At 40.4% G+C, this 14,036-nt stretch overlaps 1 protein-coding gene across 4 annotated transcripts in view; it reads right to left on the bottom strand.

The window, feature by feature from the left end:
- Positions 1-241: 241 nt before the first annotated feature.
- STK38 (serine/threonine kinase 38) overlaps positions 242-14,036 on the bottom strand; it is a 49,362-nt gene continuing 35,567 nt past the window's right edge. For all 4 annotated transcript variants that reach the window (XM_036248440.1, XM_036248441.1, XM_036248439.1 and 1 more), the window contains exons 9-14: positions 13,403-13,464; positions 7,144-7,261; positions 4,970-5,093; positions 4,678-4,773; positions 3,428-3,522; positions 242-2,932 (exon numbers count right to left, since the gene is read on the bottom strand). In XM_036248440.1, the coding sequence (XP_036104333.1) occupies positions 2,802-2,932; positions 3,428-3,522; positions 4,678-4,773; positions 4,970-5,093; positions 7,144-7,261; positions 13,403-13,464 (626 nt within the window). In that variant the 3' untranslated portion in view covers positions 242-2,801. The remainder of the gene's footprint in view (positions 2,933-3,427; positions 3,523-4,677; positions 4,774-4,969; positions 5,094-7,143; positions 7,262-13,402; positions 13,465-14,036) is intronic.

The following is a 14,036-nucleotide window of genomic DNA, read 5'->3' on the forward strand; positions in this document are numbered from 1 at the left end:
AAGGCCCAGGACAGACAGACAAAAGAAGGTGATCCAGGAAATATGCTTTCCAAGGAAATGATTCAGAGAAAAACTATTAGTAATAAATAGAGGATTCCTATTATGCCACATGGATGAGTTTTGAAATTAGCAATCTGCTATTCAAACACTATTAATCCCGAAGGAATACGTCTGTATGTTACTTTTGAAACTAATTCTAAAAAGAAACAGGCACTGAAGAAAATTGATGCCCTCTGAATCGAGGAGAGTCTAAGTCAAAAAGAATGACATCAGTATTCAGTTTTGTTTTAGTAAGTAGTCCCGTTCAAGTTCTATTGCTTTCTAACTCCCACTAAGATAGGAAACAGAATCATCTCTGAACAGAACCAACACTGAGCTAATCCCAACATGTTTCCAACGAGCCTTGTGAAGACAGTACACATTCTGACTGCATTTAGCTTCCCTCTGCCTGTGGGTCCGACCCCGGGCTTTACCCCTTCCCTCCTGCCTCTTTCAGAGGCTTCTTTCCCTCGCCTAGAGAAGGGGTAAGTGGGACCCCACAGGACTCAAGTACGTAAGATCTGGAGAAAGAACTCTGCCCTGGTGGACACGGGGCACTGAGAAATACGGTCCCGAGAGCTTTGGACATTCCTGGTCAACCCCAGGATGGGGGGAAAATGGGGCTGGACTGGAAAGAGCTGTACAAAGGGTCCGCCAGTTGAGAGCGCTCTGTCAGAAAGGTATCCCCTGGGCCTTACTGGGGAGAGCCCACTGCCCTGGAACTCGGAACCAGGTGGAAAGAACACGCGTGGGGCCAGCAGAAGACAGTCTCTGTAAGGGCAGCAATCCCAAAGACTCAGGTCCCAGCTCCTCTGAGACGAAAGCAGCGGCCTGCGGCTGGGCACAGCGCTAGCCCTGTCTCGGAATTAATAGCCGTATTTGAGCTAGAACACATCACACATTTCACTACTTTTTCACACAGTTTATTCAAAAGTTTAAAAGCTAAAAGGTGGACATTTCCCCTGAAAACAAATTATCCCCTGCTATTCCCCAACACACAGACTATCACCACTCCCATTACATATCCTTACCCATGCTTACCACATACTCTTGCAAAACATGTGGGGGTCAACACCCCAACTATTTGGTAATACAAAGAAACTACAAAGTTACACAAAAGAATCTCATTTACTTCCTTTTCACTAACAGACCATGAATGAAAGAATAAGAGACAGACATACTACCTTCATCCAGAGCTAATACTTCCTTAATATTCTTTTTTCTTCCTCTAAGATATTAAAATCCAAAGCATTTCACTTACTACTGTAACTTTGAATTCCGTTTTTCTTTACTGAACGGCTAAGCTGGGCCATGCTTTCCTTTCAAAGCTGATCTCAACATCGAAACCGGCAGGAAGCAGCTGCCCAGCTGCAGCTCGGCCACGACGCTCTGCAACAGGGAACGTTACCACACAGGTGCAAATGATGCTTTCAGAGTTATCAAAATTTTAAAAATAATAATGCATTATTATGGAGCCTCCACAATTTTCTGACACAGCAAAATTCCTCTAAAGGTGGTGGCAGCTGTAAGAGAGAAGGCACTTTGTGCTAAAACTCAGAGGGTGTCTCATGAGAGAACGTCACAGCAGGGGCCCCCTCGGCCCAAGCTGCAGGCCACCCTTTAGGGTGGAGAGGAACATCCCCCAAGAAGGCATCTGCAAAGGAAATATCTGTAATCATAATTCCAAGGCAAAACGGTACTTAAAGATGGGAGCGTATACCGAGAGAGAAGACAAAACACAGTTGCACCAAGGACTGAGGAGTGAACTGGACAAAGATCTGCAGGCTGGTTGTGCGCTTTCATTGAGCTGGTTCCTTCACGACTTCCAAGAAGGTTCTGGAGACCCAGCAGGAGCATCACCTCAGCCAAGACGGTTCCGGGCCAGGAATAGACCAAGTACTTATTGGCTGTACTTTGCGGGTACTGCTGGTCCATGGCAACATTCAACTTACAGATTTTCAGATACAGCCGAGAAGAGAAAGCGAGGGCTTTCCGCATGATCCAGGACTCCTTGGCAACGCCAGTGGCTTTGGGGGCCTTCTGAAGAGCAACAATGAATCAGGCAGGTATTCCCCCCTCAACACTCGGAAAAGCAGCATGGGTATTTCAGATAAGTGGGAGGAGATAAATCAACGGATTGAGGGTCTTTATCCTAGTACCATAAATAAAGTGCACCATGAATGGAGGCTATAAAAAGCCACTCGCCTGAGGCGAGGTCGGGGAGAAACTATCATCACCACCCCTCAGAGGATGGTGGATCGGCATCTTCAGCCAGAATGCTGGCTGCTGAGGCTTTCATTATTGCTGTTTCCTTAGTACTATGGAACTTTTAGCTGTAAAGAAAAAAGAAATACTTGGTGGGCTTGGCAGAAAGCATATCACAAAATCATGGGAATTGGCTGATATTCAATATGTTACAATTTCAATAATGTTGGATGATGGCTGTTTTTCCTCTTCATTCTGATGAACTTAGAAAAACTCAAGTTTAAAAAAACAACAACAACAAACATCTATCAAATTGGCTCATGATGCTTCAAAAGAAGCTGCTTATGGCCGACGTGGTAGAAATGGCTGTCTTTATTCTACAGCTTTCCAGATGCACTGTGGAGAGAATCCACTCACTATCACATTTCAGGCAAGTTTACCGCGACATACGGGTAGGTTCCATAAACTTCTTGGAAGTTCTTGCAAAAGAGTGTGTGAGAGGAACACCGAGATGTTATACAAAGAGCTGCTGCACTTAGGGTTCCATTTCAAGGACGCTATTTTGCTGCTTTCATGTAGGAAGGTATTGCCCCCCTCGCAGTCAGGCCTTCAAAGCGCTTGTATGTGTAATTGACGAAGACCCAGTCCTTGTTCTTGTAGTCAGTCTCAGGGTGATTACTTGTTGCCACTGGGAAAGAAATAGATGTGAAAATTGATTCACGGCCTTACCTGGGCGGACCCCTGGGTACTGAAGACATGACATTCTGAAGCACATATCAGTTTTCTATTTGGGAAAAGCTATTTTTCACTCGATGCAACTTTTCTACATTTGCTTGCCTATATGTTCCTTGACCCTCAATTTTTTCACACGTATTTTTAAAGTTTTATTTTCCCTTTCTGTTATTTCAGGTTACCTAACCTTTAATGTAATAATCAGCAACAAGAGATCAGACCTTTGCAGTTCACCCACTCTGCTAAGCAGGCTGAGCCCAGGAACGCGTATCCATCTTCCACGGGACAAGGTCTCGCTGCTACCCAGCACCAGTACTGGAAAATTCTTACAAAGAACCCAAAAAACTGATGTTCCTCTCCACATTCTCTACTCTGACTTGTAAACATCATCCCCACACTGGGTCGAAATAACACATTTGTAAGGCAGCAGGAGGCACAGTTGGTATATTACCTGTTGGCTTGAGAATATCAGATTCTGGAAACTCATCAAAGTTTGAGGTATCGTCAATGCTTTTGATTTCAATAGATATCGCAGCAGGTCTCTCTCTGCCAAGAACAGACATGCCAAAAATTACTACGATTAGTAATCACATGGGTCATAACTAATCTAGTCTTCTCCAAAGAAGACCCCTGGTCTGACACAGGAAGGCTGTCCCCTGGCAGACAGCAGTTATTTTCTCTGAAAAGCTTCTGACCATGGACCGACCATGCCAACTAACTAGAGTCAAACAAAATAAATTATAATAAAAATAAATAACAATTATTCATAGCTAGAACAATAAGGAGAAATTAAAGACCAAAGTTATGCACTTCCCCTGATGACTTGCCCTGTCTGTTGAAAAGGGACCTGGACCTCAAAGAGTACCCTCATACAGGGCTCTGCCCTTGTATGGGAGGTGCCAACAAACACGGTGGCTAAAAATGTGGCACAAAGGAGGCAAAGGTAAAAATCACGAGTATAGCCCAGCCCATAAGGCTCTGTGGTTGAATGTCAACCCAGGCACCAAGAGGTAGCCAGTTCGGTTCCCAGTCAGGGCACATGCCCAGGTTGTAGGCCCGATCACCAGTGGGGGACATGCAGGAGGCGGCCAATTGATGTTCTCTCTCATCGATGTTTCTCTCACACTCTCCCTGTCCCTTCCTCGCTCTCTAAAAATAAATAAAGAAAAAAAAATCATAAGGATGCAGAATCAAAACACAGCGTGAAATAGATGACAACTTCTTTGCCTTCTGTTTGCTACCACAAGCCTGAGTAAGCGGCCTGGGCCACAGAAGGCTGGAGGCACTCTGCGAACCAGAACAATCTCCCTCTCCCTCTCCCTCTCTACCACACTCCTTCCTTCTCCATCTCACAGGGACAGTCCCTACCCTCTGGGCACGGCAGTCCTGCTGGTGGTCCCCAACACTAGAGAGGTTGGTGTGATGCGGTGAAAGCAAGGCCACTATGCTTCTTAGATGTTCCCCTCACCATGGAACCCAAAGTTCACTTCACGCTGGAAATAGCTTCAACATATCCCATGGCCCAGGGCCAACAGGAAGCTCCAACTCCCAATCCTCACCATAAACTTAAATCAGGAAAAGGCCCTGAATTTCTAAAAAGATCTCTTCCCTTACTTGGTTTGCCAATAATGGTGCTTCCAAATTAGTAGTAAGCAAACTAGACTTTCTGAAGTAATCCTGAAAGCTTTTATATGGTTATACCTGATATGTTCCCAGTCAACACCTTCAAAAAAAGAATTACTTTTGATTTCCTCAACTCCAGGGGCTCCAATCCTATGTTCCCACTCACAGCAGAATCTGGAAAAGACACAGGCCTTTCAGCATACCGCAAGTAGTCGCTTTGGAAAAATAAAAGGAATAACCTCCCCCGTTAAAAAAGAGAAATGGGAAGAAGCGGGGGGCAAATCCAGGAAATAATGAAAGCTTAAAAAAATGGATTCACTCAAGTCAAAAAGCCTGGGTGGGTGCGAGGGAGATGTTCTCTGACCAATACCTCAAAATTAGATCCTTGGCTTTCTCAGAGATAGGAACTTCTGGAGGAAAAGTCAGAGTTTCTTTCCAGTTCATCACCTTCTTGTATGTCTCTTGAGGGGTCTCAGAACAGAAAGGTGGGTAGCCTGTAATAAAAAAGAAACCTGGAGCTTTTACATTGCAGAGCTTTGAATCTGAGATTATTTTCCTTAATACAACTCTATGTATCTTTAATGACCTTGTTTATATCCTTCCCTCCATGACATGGACATGAATTTCCACTCCTCCCACAAAGCACATAAACCAGTATTTTATCTTCTCCCAAACTCCCAAATCCAGAGTAAAGCTGAGCTTCTGGAACCAGTAGGGAACCAGCTAATAGCTAGAGCTGGGAAAAGAAAGAAGGACATAGGTAGAGCTGAAGATATGGGAACCACTGTGCCCAAAGAAGAAATGAAAGGATGAAACAATGTCATTAAGAAACTGCTCCAGCCCGGTCAGTGTGGCTCATGGACTGAGAGGTCCTGCTCTGATTCCTGGTCAGGGCACATGCCCAGGTTGTGGGCTCGATCCCCAGTGGGGGCATGCAGGAGCCAGCCGATCGATGTTTCATTCTCACATCAATGTTTCTATCTCCCACTCCCTTCTCTCTCTAAAAAAAACTCAATAAAAACATATTAAAAATAATAAAAAATAAAATTGCTATGTTTTCTTGGTAAATTAACACTTAAAAAAAGAAGAAACAGCCCAGACAGTGTGGCTCAGTGGTTGAACGTCGACCCATGCACCAAGAGGTCACGGGTTCGATTCCCAGTCAGAGCACATGCCCAGGTTGTGGGCCAAATCCCTAACGGGACATGCAGGAGGCGGCCAATCAATTTTCTCTCTCACTGATATTTCTCTTTCTCTCTCCCTCTCCCTTCTCTCTGTAAAATCAATAAAAAAGAAGACACAATTCTACCCTAGCCGAGTGGCTCAGTTGGTTGGAGCATTATCCTGTGCACCAAATGGTTCTGGGTTTAATTCCTGGTCAGGGCACATACTTAGGTTGTGGGTTTGATCTCTGGTCAGGGAACGCACAGGAAGCAACCAATCAATGCTTCTCTTTCACATCAATGTCTGTCTGTCTGTCTGTCTGTCTCTCTCTTCCTCCCCCTCTCTCTAGAAATCAGTGAAAATGTCCTCAGATCCTGAGGATTAAAAAAAAAAAAAAAAAAAGGAACTAGTCCATTTTAAGAACATCCTTATATGTTAAAAGTGCCAAACAAGTAGAATAATAAGAAAGCATGGGTTTTGAAAGTGATCACCATCCTTCTTTTGAAAACTACAGGCAAGAGGTTAAATACTGACATGCCTGCCCATAATACTCTACCTGCCCTCCACACATTACATCCACTCCACAGGCATCCACCCAGTGCTCCCAGAGACAACACAGCCAGACGGATGCCCTATCTGTCATCCACAAAGACACATCCAGTACCACCACTGATACAATGACTCTCCTAGTGCTCTCGGGCATAGGGCCACCCCACTGATGTGTCCCCTAAATGAGACATACCATGTGAATAAGAGGGACAGAGGTCCATGCTTTGAAGACCTTCAGAGAGAAAGAGGACAGCAAATAAGAAGTAAAGAGTGTGTGCCCAACCGGTGTGGCTTACTGGTTGAGCATTGACCCATGCACCAAGAGGTCACCAGTTCGATTCCCAGTCAGGACACATGCCCAGGCTGTGGGCCAAATCCCCAGTGGGGTCATGAAGGAGGTGGCAAATCGATGTTCTCTCTCATTGATGCTTCTATCTCTCCCTCTCCCTTCTTGTCTAAAAATCAATAAAAAGGAGGGGGGAAAAAAAAAAGAAGTAAAGAGTATGTGAGGCAATGCCCAGGTAAAGCTCTCTGCATACAATGGGCATTTAATCAATGCCAGTGACTGAAAGAGCTGCTAGATGGAGAGGATGAAAAAGCAGAAGAAAAACATTATAAATGATCAGCAAAGCAAGCACAGCATGCCAGTGTGCCAGAGAATAGAGTGGGATACATTTTTTGGCCAAGAGTTTTCTATCTGGGAAACTTTACTTTGAAAGATGAGGGAGAGGAGAGAGCTTAGATCAACCCCAAATTGAAACAGAGTTTATTATCAATGTAGGACTCTCTCCTGGCTACAAAGAAAAAGCCATCTGAAAGCAAGCAACTTACCGATGAGCATCTCATACATGATCACACCGAGCGACCACCAGTCACAGAGCTTGTTGTACCCGGTCTGCATAAACACCTCAGGAGCAATGTAGTCAGGAGTACCTACTGTGGAGAAGGCCTGAAACACGTACCACATATCAGAGAGGCCCAGCAGGCAGGAGACACCCAGAGTTCCATCCTACAGACCAAAGGCCACCAGCACCATCTAGAGCTACCCACAAACTAAAAATGCTGGAAGGCCTAGCTGCTTAATGGCAAACCTGATTTGCCAGAGCACTTCCAAAATTAATAAAGCTCTATCAGTGAGGAGAGAGACCCAAAACTCGTATTTCACTAGGTCACAGGTATCGGTCATGACAACTAGTATCATAATTTACTGAGCATTCAGTAAGTGCCAGGCTCTGTACTTCTTATAAGCTTATGAGACTACTCAGTCCTGACAAAACTCAGCAAAGAGGATCTTATTAACCTAACTTTGCAAATTAAAAAAACCTGACACCCAAATGGCTCTGCACAAGGCCTCAGAACTAGTTAAGTGGCAGAGTGCAGTTTGGAAATTATCTTGTTCCAAATCATCCCTCTTTTCACAGTATACATTCTTTTTTTTTTTTTTGGAGAAAACCATAAAAGTATTAGCATCAAAAGTTAAAGTTATATCCTACAGGTCAAAGGTTTATAAATGTCTGTTTACCAAACTTAACTATTTTTAGAGGAATGTTTTCTAAATTCAAATAATCTCTTCTCATACACCAGGACTGCATCCGGGGGAAGTAGTCAAAGCCTTCCAGTGAGCTCAGCACAGGAGGGTTGACCACGTGGAGGGCTCTCTAATCAAGGTACTTTCCACATTATAACTTTCCATATATAACTTCTAAAATTAAAAATTACAGCTGTGTTGTCTTTTTAAAATATTTATTATGAAATACTGCAAACATACAAAAACAAAGCACAGACAATAAAATACACATGTAACCATTAGAGAGGTTAAAAAATCTGCCATATTTGTCTTAGATCATTTGTTGTTGTTTTTTTAAGTGAAACAAAATAAACTATTAAAGCCAGATAGTCCCTCCCTCCCTACCTCCCCACTGAAGTTAAAACCGCCCTGAAGTTGCTGTGCTATGCTTGTATGAATATTCATATAAGTGACATATTACTTCTTGTATATTTCAACTTTTAATAAAGGGTTTCATATTATACTTTATTATTCTACAAGGTTACAACTTGCTTTTTTTGCTATAATTATGAGTGAGAGTAATTCACGTAACTCTAGTTCACCCATTTTACTGCTGTACATTATTCCATTACACAAAAACAACGGTGGTTTTTTTTGTTTCTTTTTTTTATCCATTCTCCTGTAAATGGACACTTATATTGCTTCCAATGTTTCACTCTAACAAATAACACCTGAATAAACATTTTTGTAACACCTCCTGGGCACTTGTGCAAATTTTTCACTACAGAATGTAAGAGAAATAGTATCAGTGGATCTTCTTGCAATTGTCCTTCCAAGCAGTTATGCCTCTTTAACCCCCCACAGTGGGGACGAGTTCCTGATGTTCCATAGCTCACCAACACTTGGCTCTGTAGAACTTCTACCAATCTGATGAATATGAAATGGGATCACTCTGTTTTCACTGTTTCTTTTTGCATTTCTCTTATTTCCAGAAAGGTTGAGTGCATATTCATATATTAATTAGCCATTCAGGTCTTTTTTTCTGTGAATTCTTGTTCAGAACTTTTGCCCATTAGTCCTTTTTTATTTGCATTATCTTTTTTCTTATTAATTTGCAGGATTTTTTTTTATAAATCCAGGGCATTAATCCTGATTCAGGATATTAATCCTTTATAGTTTTACATATTGCAAATACCTTCTCCCAGTCTGAAGCTTATCATTTTATTATGTTTTTTAATGATATATTTGTCACATACCAAAAATGTGTAATTATTAAATTATAAAGCATAATAATGAAAATGAATACAATGAGTTCACCTGAAGAACCGAAATATTACCAATATCATTCAAACTAAATGTTCCTCCTCCCATCCCATCTCATCCTCGTGCCTCTCCTAACCCCTATATGCTCAATTTTATGTTTATCATTCCTCTGCTTTTAAAAAGAAATTTAACTTTGCCGTGTATCTCTCTAAATAAGATTTTTTTAGTTTTGTTTTTGAGCTTTGTAAAAATAGTATTCTACATGCAGTCTTCCGCTATTTGATTTTTTCTCTCAATATTTTGTTTCTAAAATTGATCCATGAAGTCACAGGTAGCTGTTGTTCAATTATTTTCACTACTGTAAAATATTCTATTCCAGAATGTAACCATTGATGGACAGGAACTACTAAGTAATTTCCAGTTTTTTGCTATTATGAAAATGCAATAAACATTCTTTGACATGTCTTCTAGTTTATAGGTACAAGAGTTTCTGCAAGGCACATGATGGGGTAGAACTGCTGAGCTGTAGGATATGCACATAAACTGCAAGACAATTCCAAGGTAGCTGCACCACGTGATTTATCTTCTTATTTACATCTTTCAATATACAGAAAGTTGTTTTCTTTAAAGTAGTAAAATAAAACACATTTTTCTTTATGATTTGTACCTCTGATATCGAATTTGAGGATTCCTTCTTTACTCTGAGGTCATAAAGATATTTACAGGTATTTGCTTCTAAAATTTTCTAAGTTTTACTTTCCATCTACAATTTATTTTGTGTATATATACTGTAAGAAATCCATTTCTTCTACATACATAATTATACATTGTTTTCTTTAAATACATATACTCAATAACATAAATGCCAGTTTGTTTTTTTAAGCTTTAAGTCGAAAACATGGATTGGGCCCACCCCAAGAAGCAGAAATATTTTCATTCTAATTATAAAGGTTAATAAACTACAGAAACCCTTCAATTTAGAGAGACTACATTTATTCCAGCAAAGCTGAATATTAAGTAAATCTTATTTGTTCAAAGATTTCTATTATGAAACCAGAGACTTATTGCCACAGGAAAAGAATTACTGTAAGATACGAAGGTGTTAACAAGACTCCTGGAGTTATAAAATATAGCCAACAGCAGGCACACACCTGTGATATAAGGCAACGTTCTCTCTCTGGGACAACAGTCCAGTGCCTGAGGAGCTCACTCTCCTTCTAACAAACTGGTAGTAGGTATTTTTAGTCTAAGGACTGCCCCCTTCCCAAACGATTATCTACTTTCCATACCAAGGTGTCCTCCAACTCCAAGCTCTTTTTTTGTTTTTTATCCTCACCCGGAGGACATTTTTCCATTTTTTGTTCAAATAGAGTGGGAGGGAGAGAGAGGAAGAGAGAGAGAGAAACATTGATGTGAAAGGGACACATCGAGTGGCTGCCACCCGCACAACCAACCAGGGCCGAGGACAAACTGCAACCGAGGTACATGCCCTTAGCGGGAACTGAACCCGGGTCTCTCCGGACCACAGGCCGACGCTCTAACCGCTGAGCCAAACCAGCCAGGGCCAACTCCAAGCTCTTAATACTTCAAGTCCTCATCCTTCTTTTTCCCTTTGGTTAGCTGGATACTTACAGTGGCAATTAGAGCTGTGTTCTAAAAGAGCTTTGTTGGTTAATAGTCATTTCACACACATGACATGTTCCAACTTATTATTCCATTTGGGATTTGGGGGGAAATAAAGCAATTTCATCTCCTGCCCAACTACTTCTATAATTCTACACTAAGAAAAATAAATAAATCGCCCTGGCTGGTTTGGCTCAGCGGTTAGAGCGTCAGCCTGCGGTCCAGAGAGACCTGGGTTCAGTTCCCGCTAAGGGCATGTACCTCGGTTGCAGTTTGTCCCCGGCCCTGGTTGGTCGTGCGGGTGGCAGCCACTCGATGAGTCCCTTTCACATCGATGTTTCTCTCTCTCTCTCTCCCTCCCACTCTATCTGAACAAAAAATGGAAAAATGTCCTCAGGTGAGGATAAAGAAAAAAAATAAAAATAAATAAACTGACAAAGATGGAATGCCTAGATGTACTTCAACTCTTACCTCTGTGGTTTAATAACTTAAAGTAGACACATACCTATTTCCTAATCAGTTATTGAGGTCTAAGCTTACCCAAGACGACATAGCAATTTAAAATATGATAGTATGATTTAAGCAGCCAAGAAGTGAACCTTAAGCTTCTACTTTATTCAGTGATTCTCAATGAACCGAAAAATAATAGTGTAGGTGAGCAATATAACAGGCTTAACCCAGAGCAGTAAATTTACATTAAGCATTAACTAAATATTAACCTTCCACTTGGAATCACCTATGAAAAGGTCAAAAGCACAAGATTAATCAACCTTTTGAAGACTGGGAGATCATTTTATTTTTTTCAAGTTATCAAAACTGATAATTATGAGGATGACTGTAATATATTTCCATTTCAATCATAGATAAAATAAAAAGGCAAGGACATTAATCACAGCATAAGAACCTTAGTTTACTCAGATTAAAAAACAAAGCAAAACAAAAAAACATTTTAAATTATTAAAGGACACTGAACTCCAAATATGGAAATTGTGAAATCTCCTTCCTTATAGACCTTTACATGGTTCCTAGTAAGTCTGACATAACCCTTTGGTGTATGTCAAAAAACATAAAGCCTGTCTCAAAGTACATGAATAATTTAAACTTAATTACCCCCAACATAAATATCAGTACAGTGGCCAAAGGTTAAATCTTGGCTTGTTTTCTTAAAAAAATCAAAGAAGATTCCTTCCTTTCTGTTAGCTTCCAAAACACAGGTAAATGTCAATGTCCCAAAAATGCAGAAGCTATTGTTAAGAAATAGTCTCTTCCTTACAGGGTTTCAACCTTTTAAAAATTAGATACCCAGACTATACACCCCAAACCAAGTGAATCAGTACCCCTGGGGGTGAGACCCAGATATCAGTATGTTCTTAAGTTCCCAGGTGGATCCTATACCAAACTTAAGTATCCCCAAGTTAATATTAGAGAAAGATTATCAAAGATTAATTTCAGTTACTGCATCTCCAAAAGTGTGTAAGTTAATGCCTCTCCCTGGGCCCATGTTTAACATAAAAATTATAATACTCAAAGCATAGTCTTGGCTCATATATGTGCCTCAAATAAATTTTAAAAACCAAACAAACAAAAAAACCAAGCCCTCCTTTGATTCTTTCTTAAACAATTCTACAGGCTTCCATTTTCACATGACTGACAGTCACTTACTAGTGACCTACTAAGTTAGTTATTAAACCTACGGAGAACTCTAATTCAGTATTACACTAAGGAGTCTGGCTGAAAATCAGCATTTGGCGAACCTGCTAAGTTACTATTGTATTATACACACTGACAAGCAAAAGTGCCCCCGTGTCCAGATAATATACGTGGCATGGTCAGCACTCGGAGTTTGTCCTAGTTTTCCATTGTTGCTACTCTTGCTTTCTAATGACCAATGTCTAGTTTAGCTTTACCCTATTGATTTCATTTACTACTGCTTTCTAGCAAAGCCTAAGTATGCAATAAAACACATTTCTATTAATTGTCTAATAACTAGACAGCAGGGCCTGTACACTGCACTTCAAATATAAACCAATGAATCAAAATAAAAGTTTGCTAGAGAGCAACTTTTCACTGGTGAATTTGTATTATTTAAATAATTTTCAACATACTATCAAAGTAAATCCAATAGTGTTATTTTTTAAGCTTGTAGGGCATAATCTTATGTGTATTCACTCAAGTATTTATAAAGTAAGTAATAAGCAGTTCCCTTAAATTTCTCTCCAATTTTCAACACCTGGTTCTTTTTTCCACCACAAAGTAGAAAAGGGTAGGGCAGGTAAATAGAGGAGTATTGACTTGCTGAAGTGAATCAAAATTTTAAAAGTTTGTTAACCAGAACCTTAAAGCTCTGGGTAGGTATCTGTACTTAGACTATTTTGAGAGACCTGCAGCTTAAATATAACCCTTTATCACCATACAAATAGGAAAAAGGTAGAACAGGAAGGACAGGGGTCGTCACCAATGTAAACGGTCAGAATGAGGTCCTCTACCAAAAATGTCACAACTAAAACAACCTAATATTATCTGCCTCCAAATGATGACTTTGGTGTTACCGACATAGTAACAGTGTTCTATTAAGGTAATCTTAAAAGCAAGGGATATGATATGCTGTAAACATTTATCAAATGCAAATTTCTGTGCCTATTTTTAACATATTCATACTTGGCTTGTAGCATTTAAGAAGCTATAGATATTACTTACTAGCTGACGTCTATTTCTTTTCCAGGTTTCTGCTTTCCTTTTGGAATTCATGTTCTGGAAAGCTAAAAGTAGAGAAGACAATTTCTAATCAAAGTTCAGACAGGAATGTTTACTCCTTTTTCTAGCCTATGGTTCAAACCACATGAGACCCTAAAGTCTGCCAACACATCAGTAGCTCTGTATGACACATTTCTCAGCAAGCACTTGTTCAAAGAATCACACAATGAGATCAAGCAGCACTTCCATGTGGATCGTGTGGCTCCGGAGAACACAGGCAAGGCTTAATCAGAATTACAGGAAATCTAATCAGAATTACTAGAAATTCAGTCTCATCAGAAGCAAAGGTCCCAAAGTAGACCCAAAACATTTACAATTTCTCAAAATTACCATCGAATTTCCAAGAGTAGTAACTGTTAATCAGAGACTCCTGAATTTATAATACTTTATTTGATATAAGCTTCTCTACAATGAACTGGAATTTTACTACATAATGATAGTACTTGAGTGAAAGTAACACTCATAAAGATAAATTTCTTCCTGCCAGAAAGAAGCACCAGGGGTAAATCTAATCTGAAATTGTTTGCAGGACTTCTTCCTCTACTGCCCAAATTCCTCCGCAGAAACCTTCTCTGTA

This window comes from Molossus molossus, unplaced genomic scaffold (assembly GCF_014108415.1).
Source record: "Molossus molossus isolate mMolMol1 unplaced genomic scaffold, mMolMol1.p scaffold_m16_p_8, whole genome shotgun sequence".
NCBI lineage: Eukaryota > Metazoa > Chordata > Mammalia > Chiroptera > Molossidae > Molossus > Molossus molossus.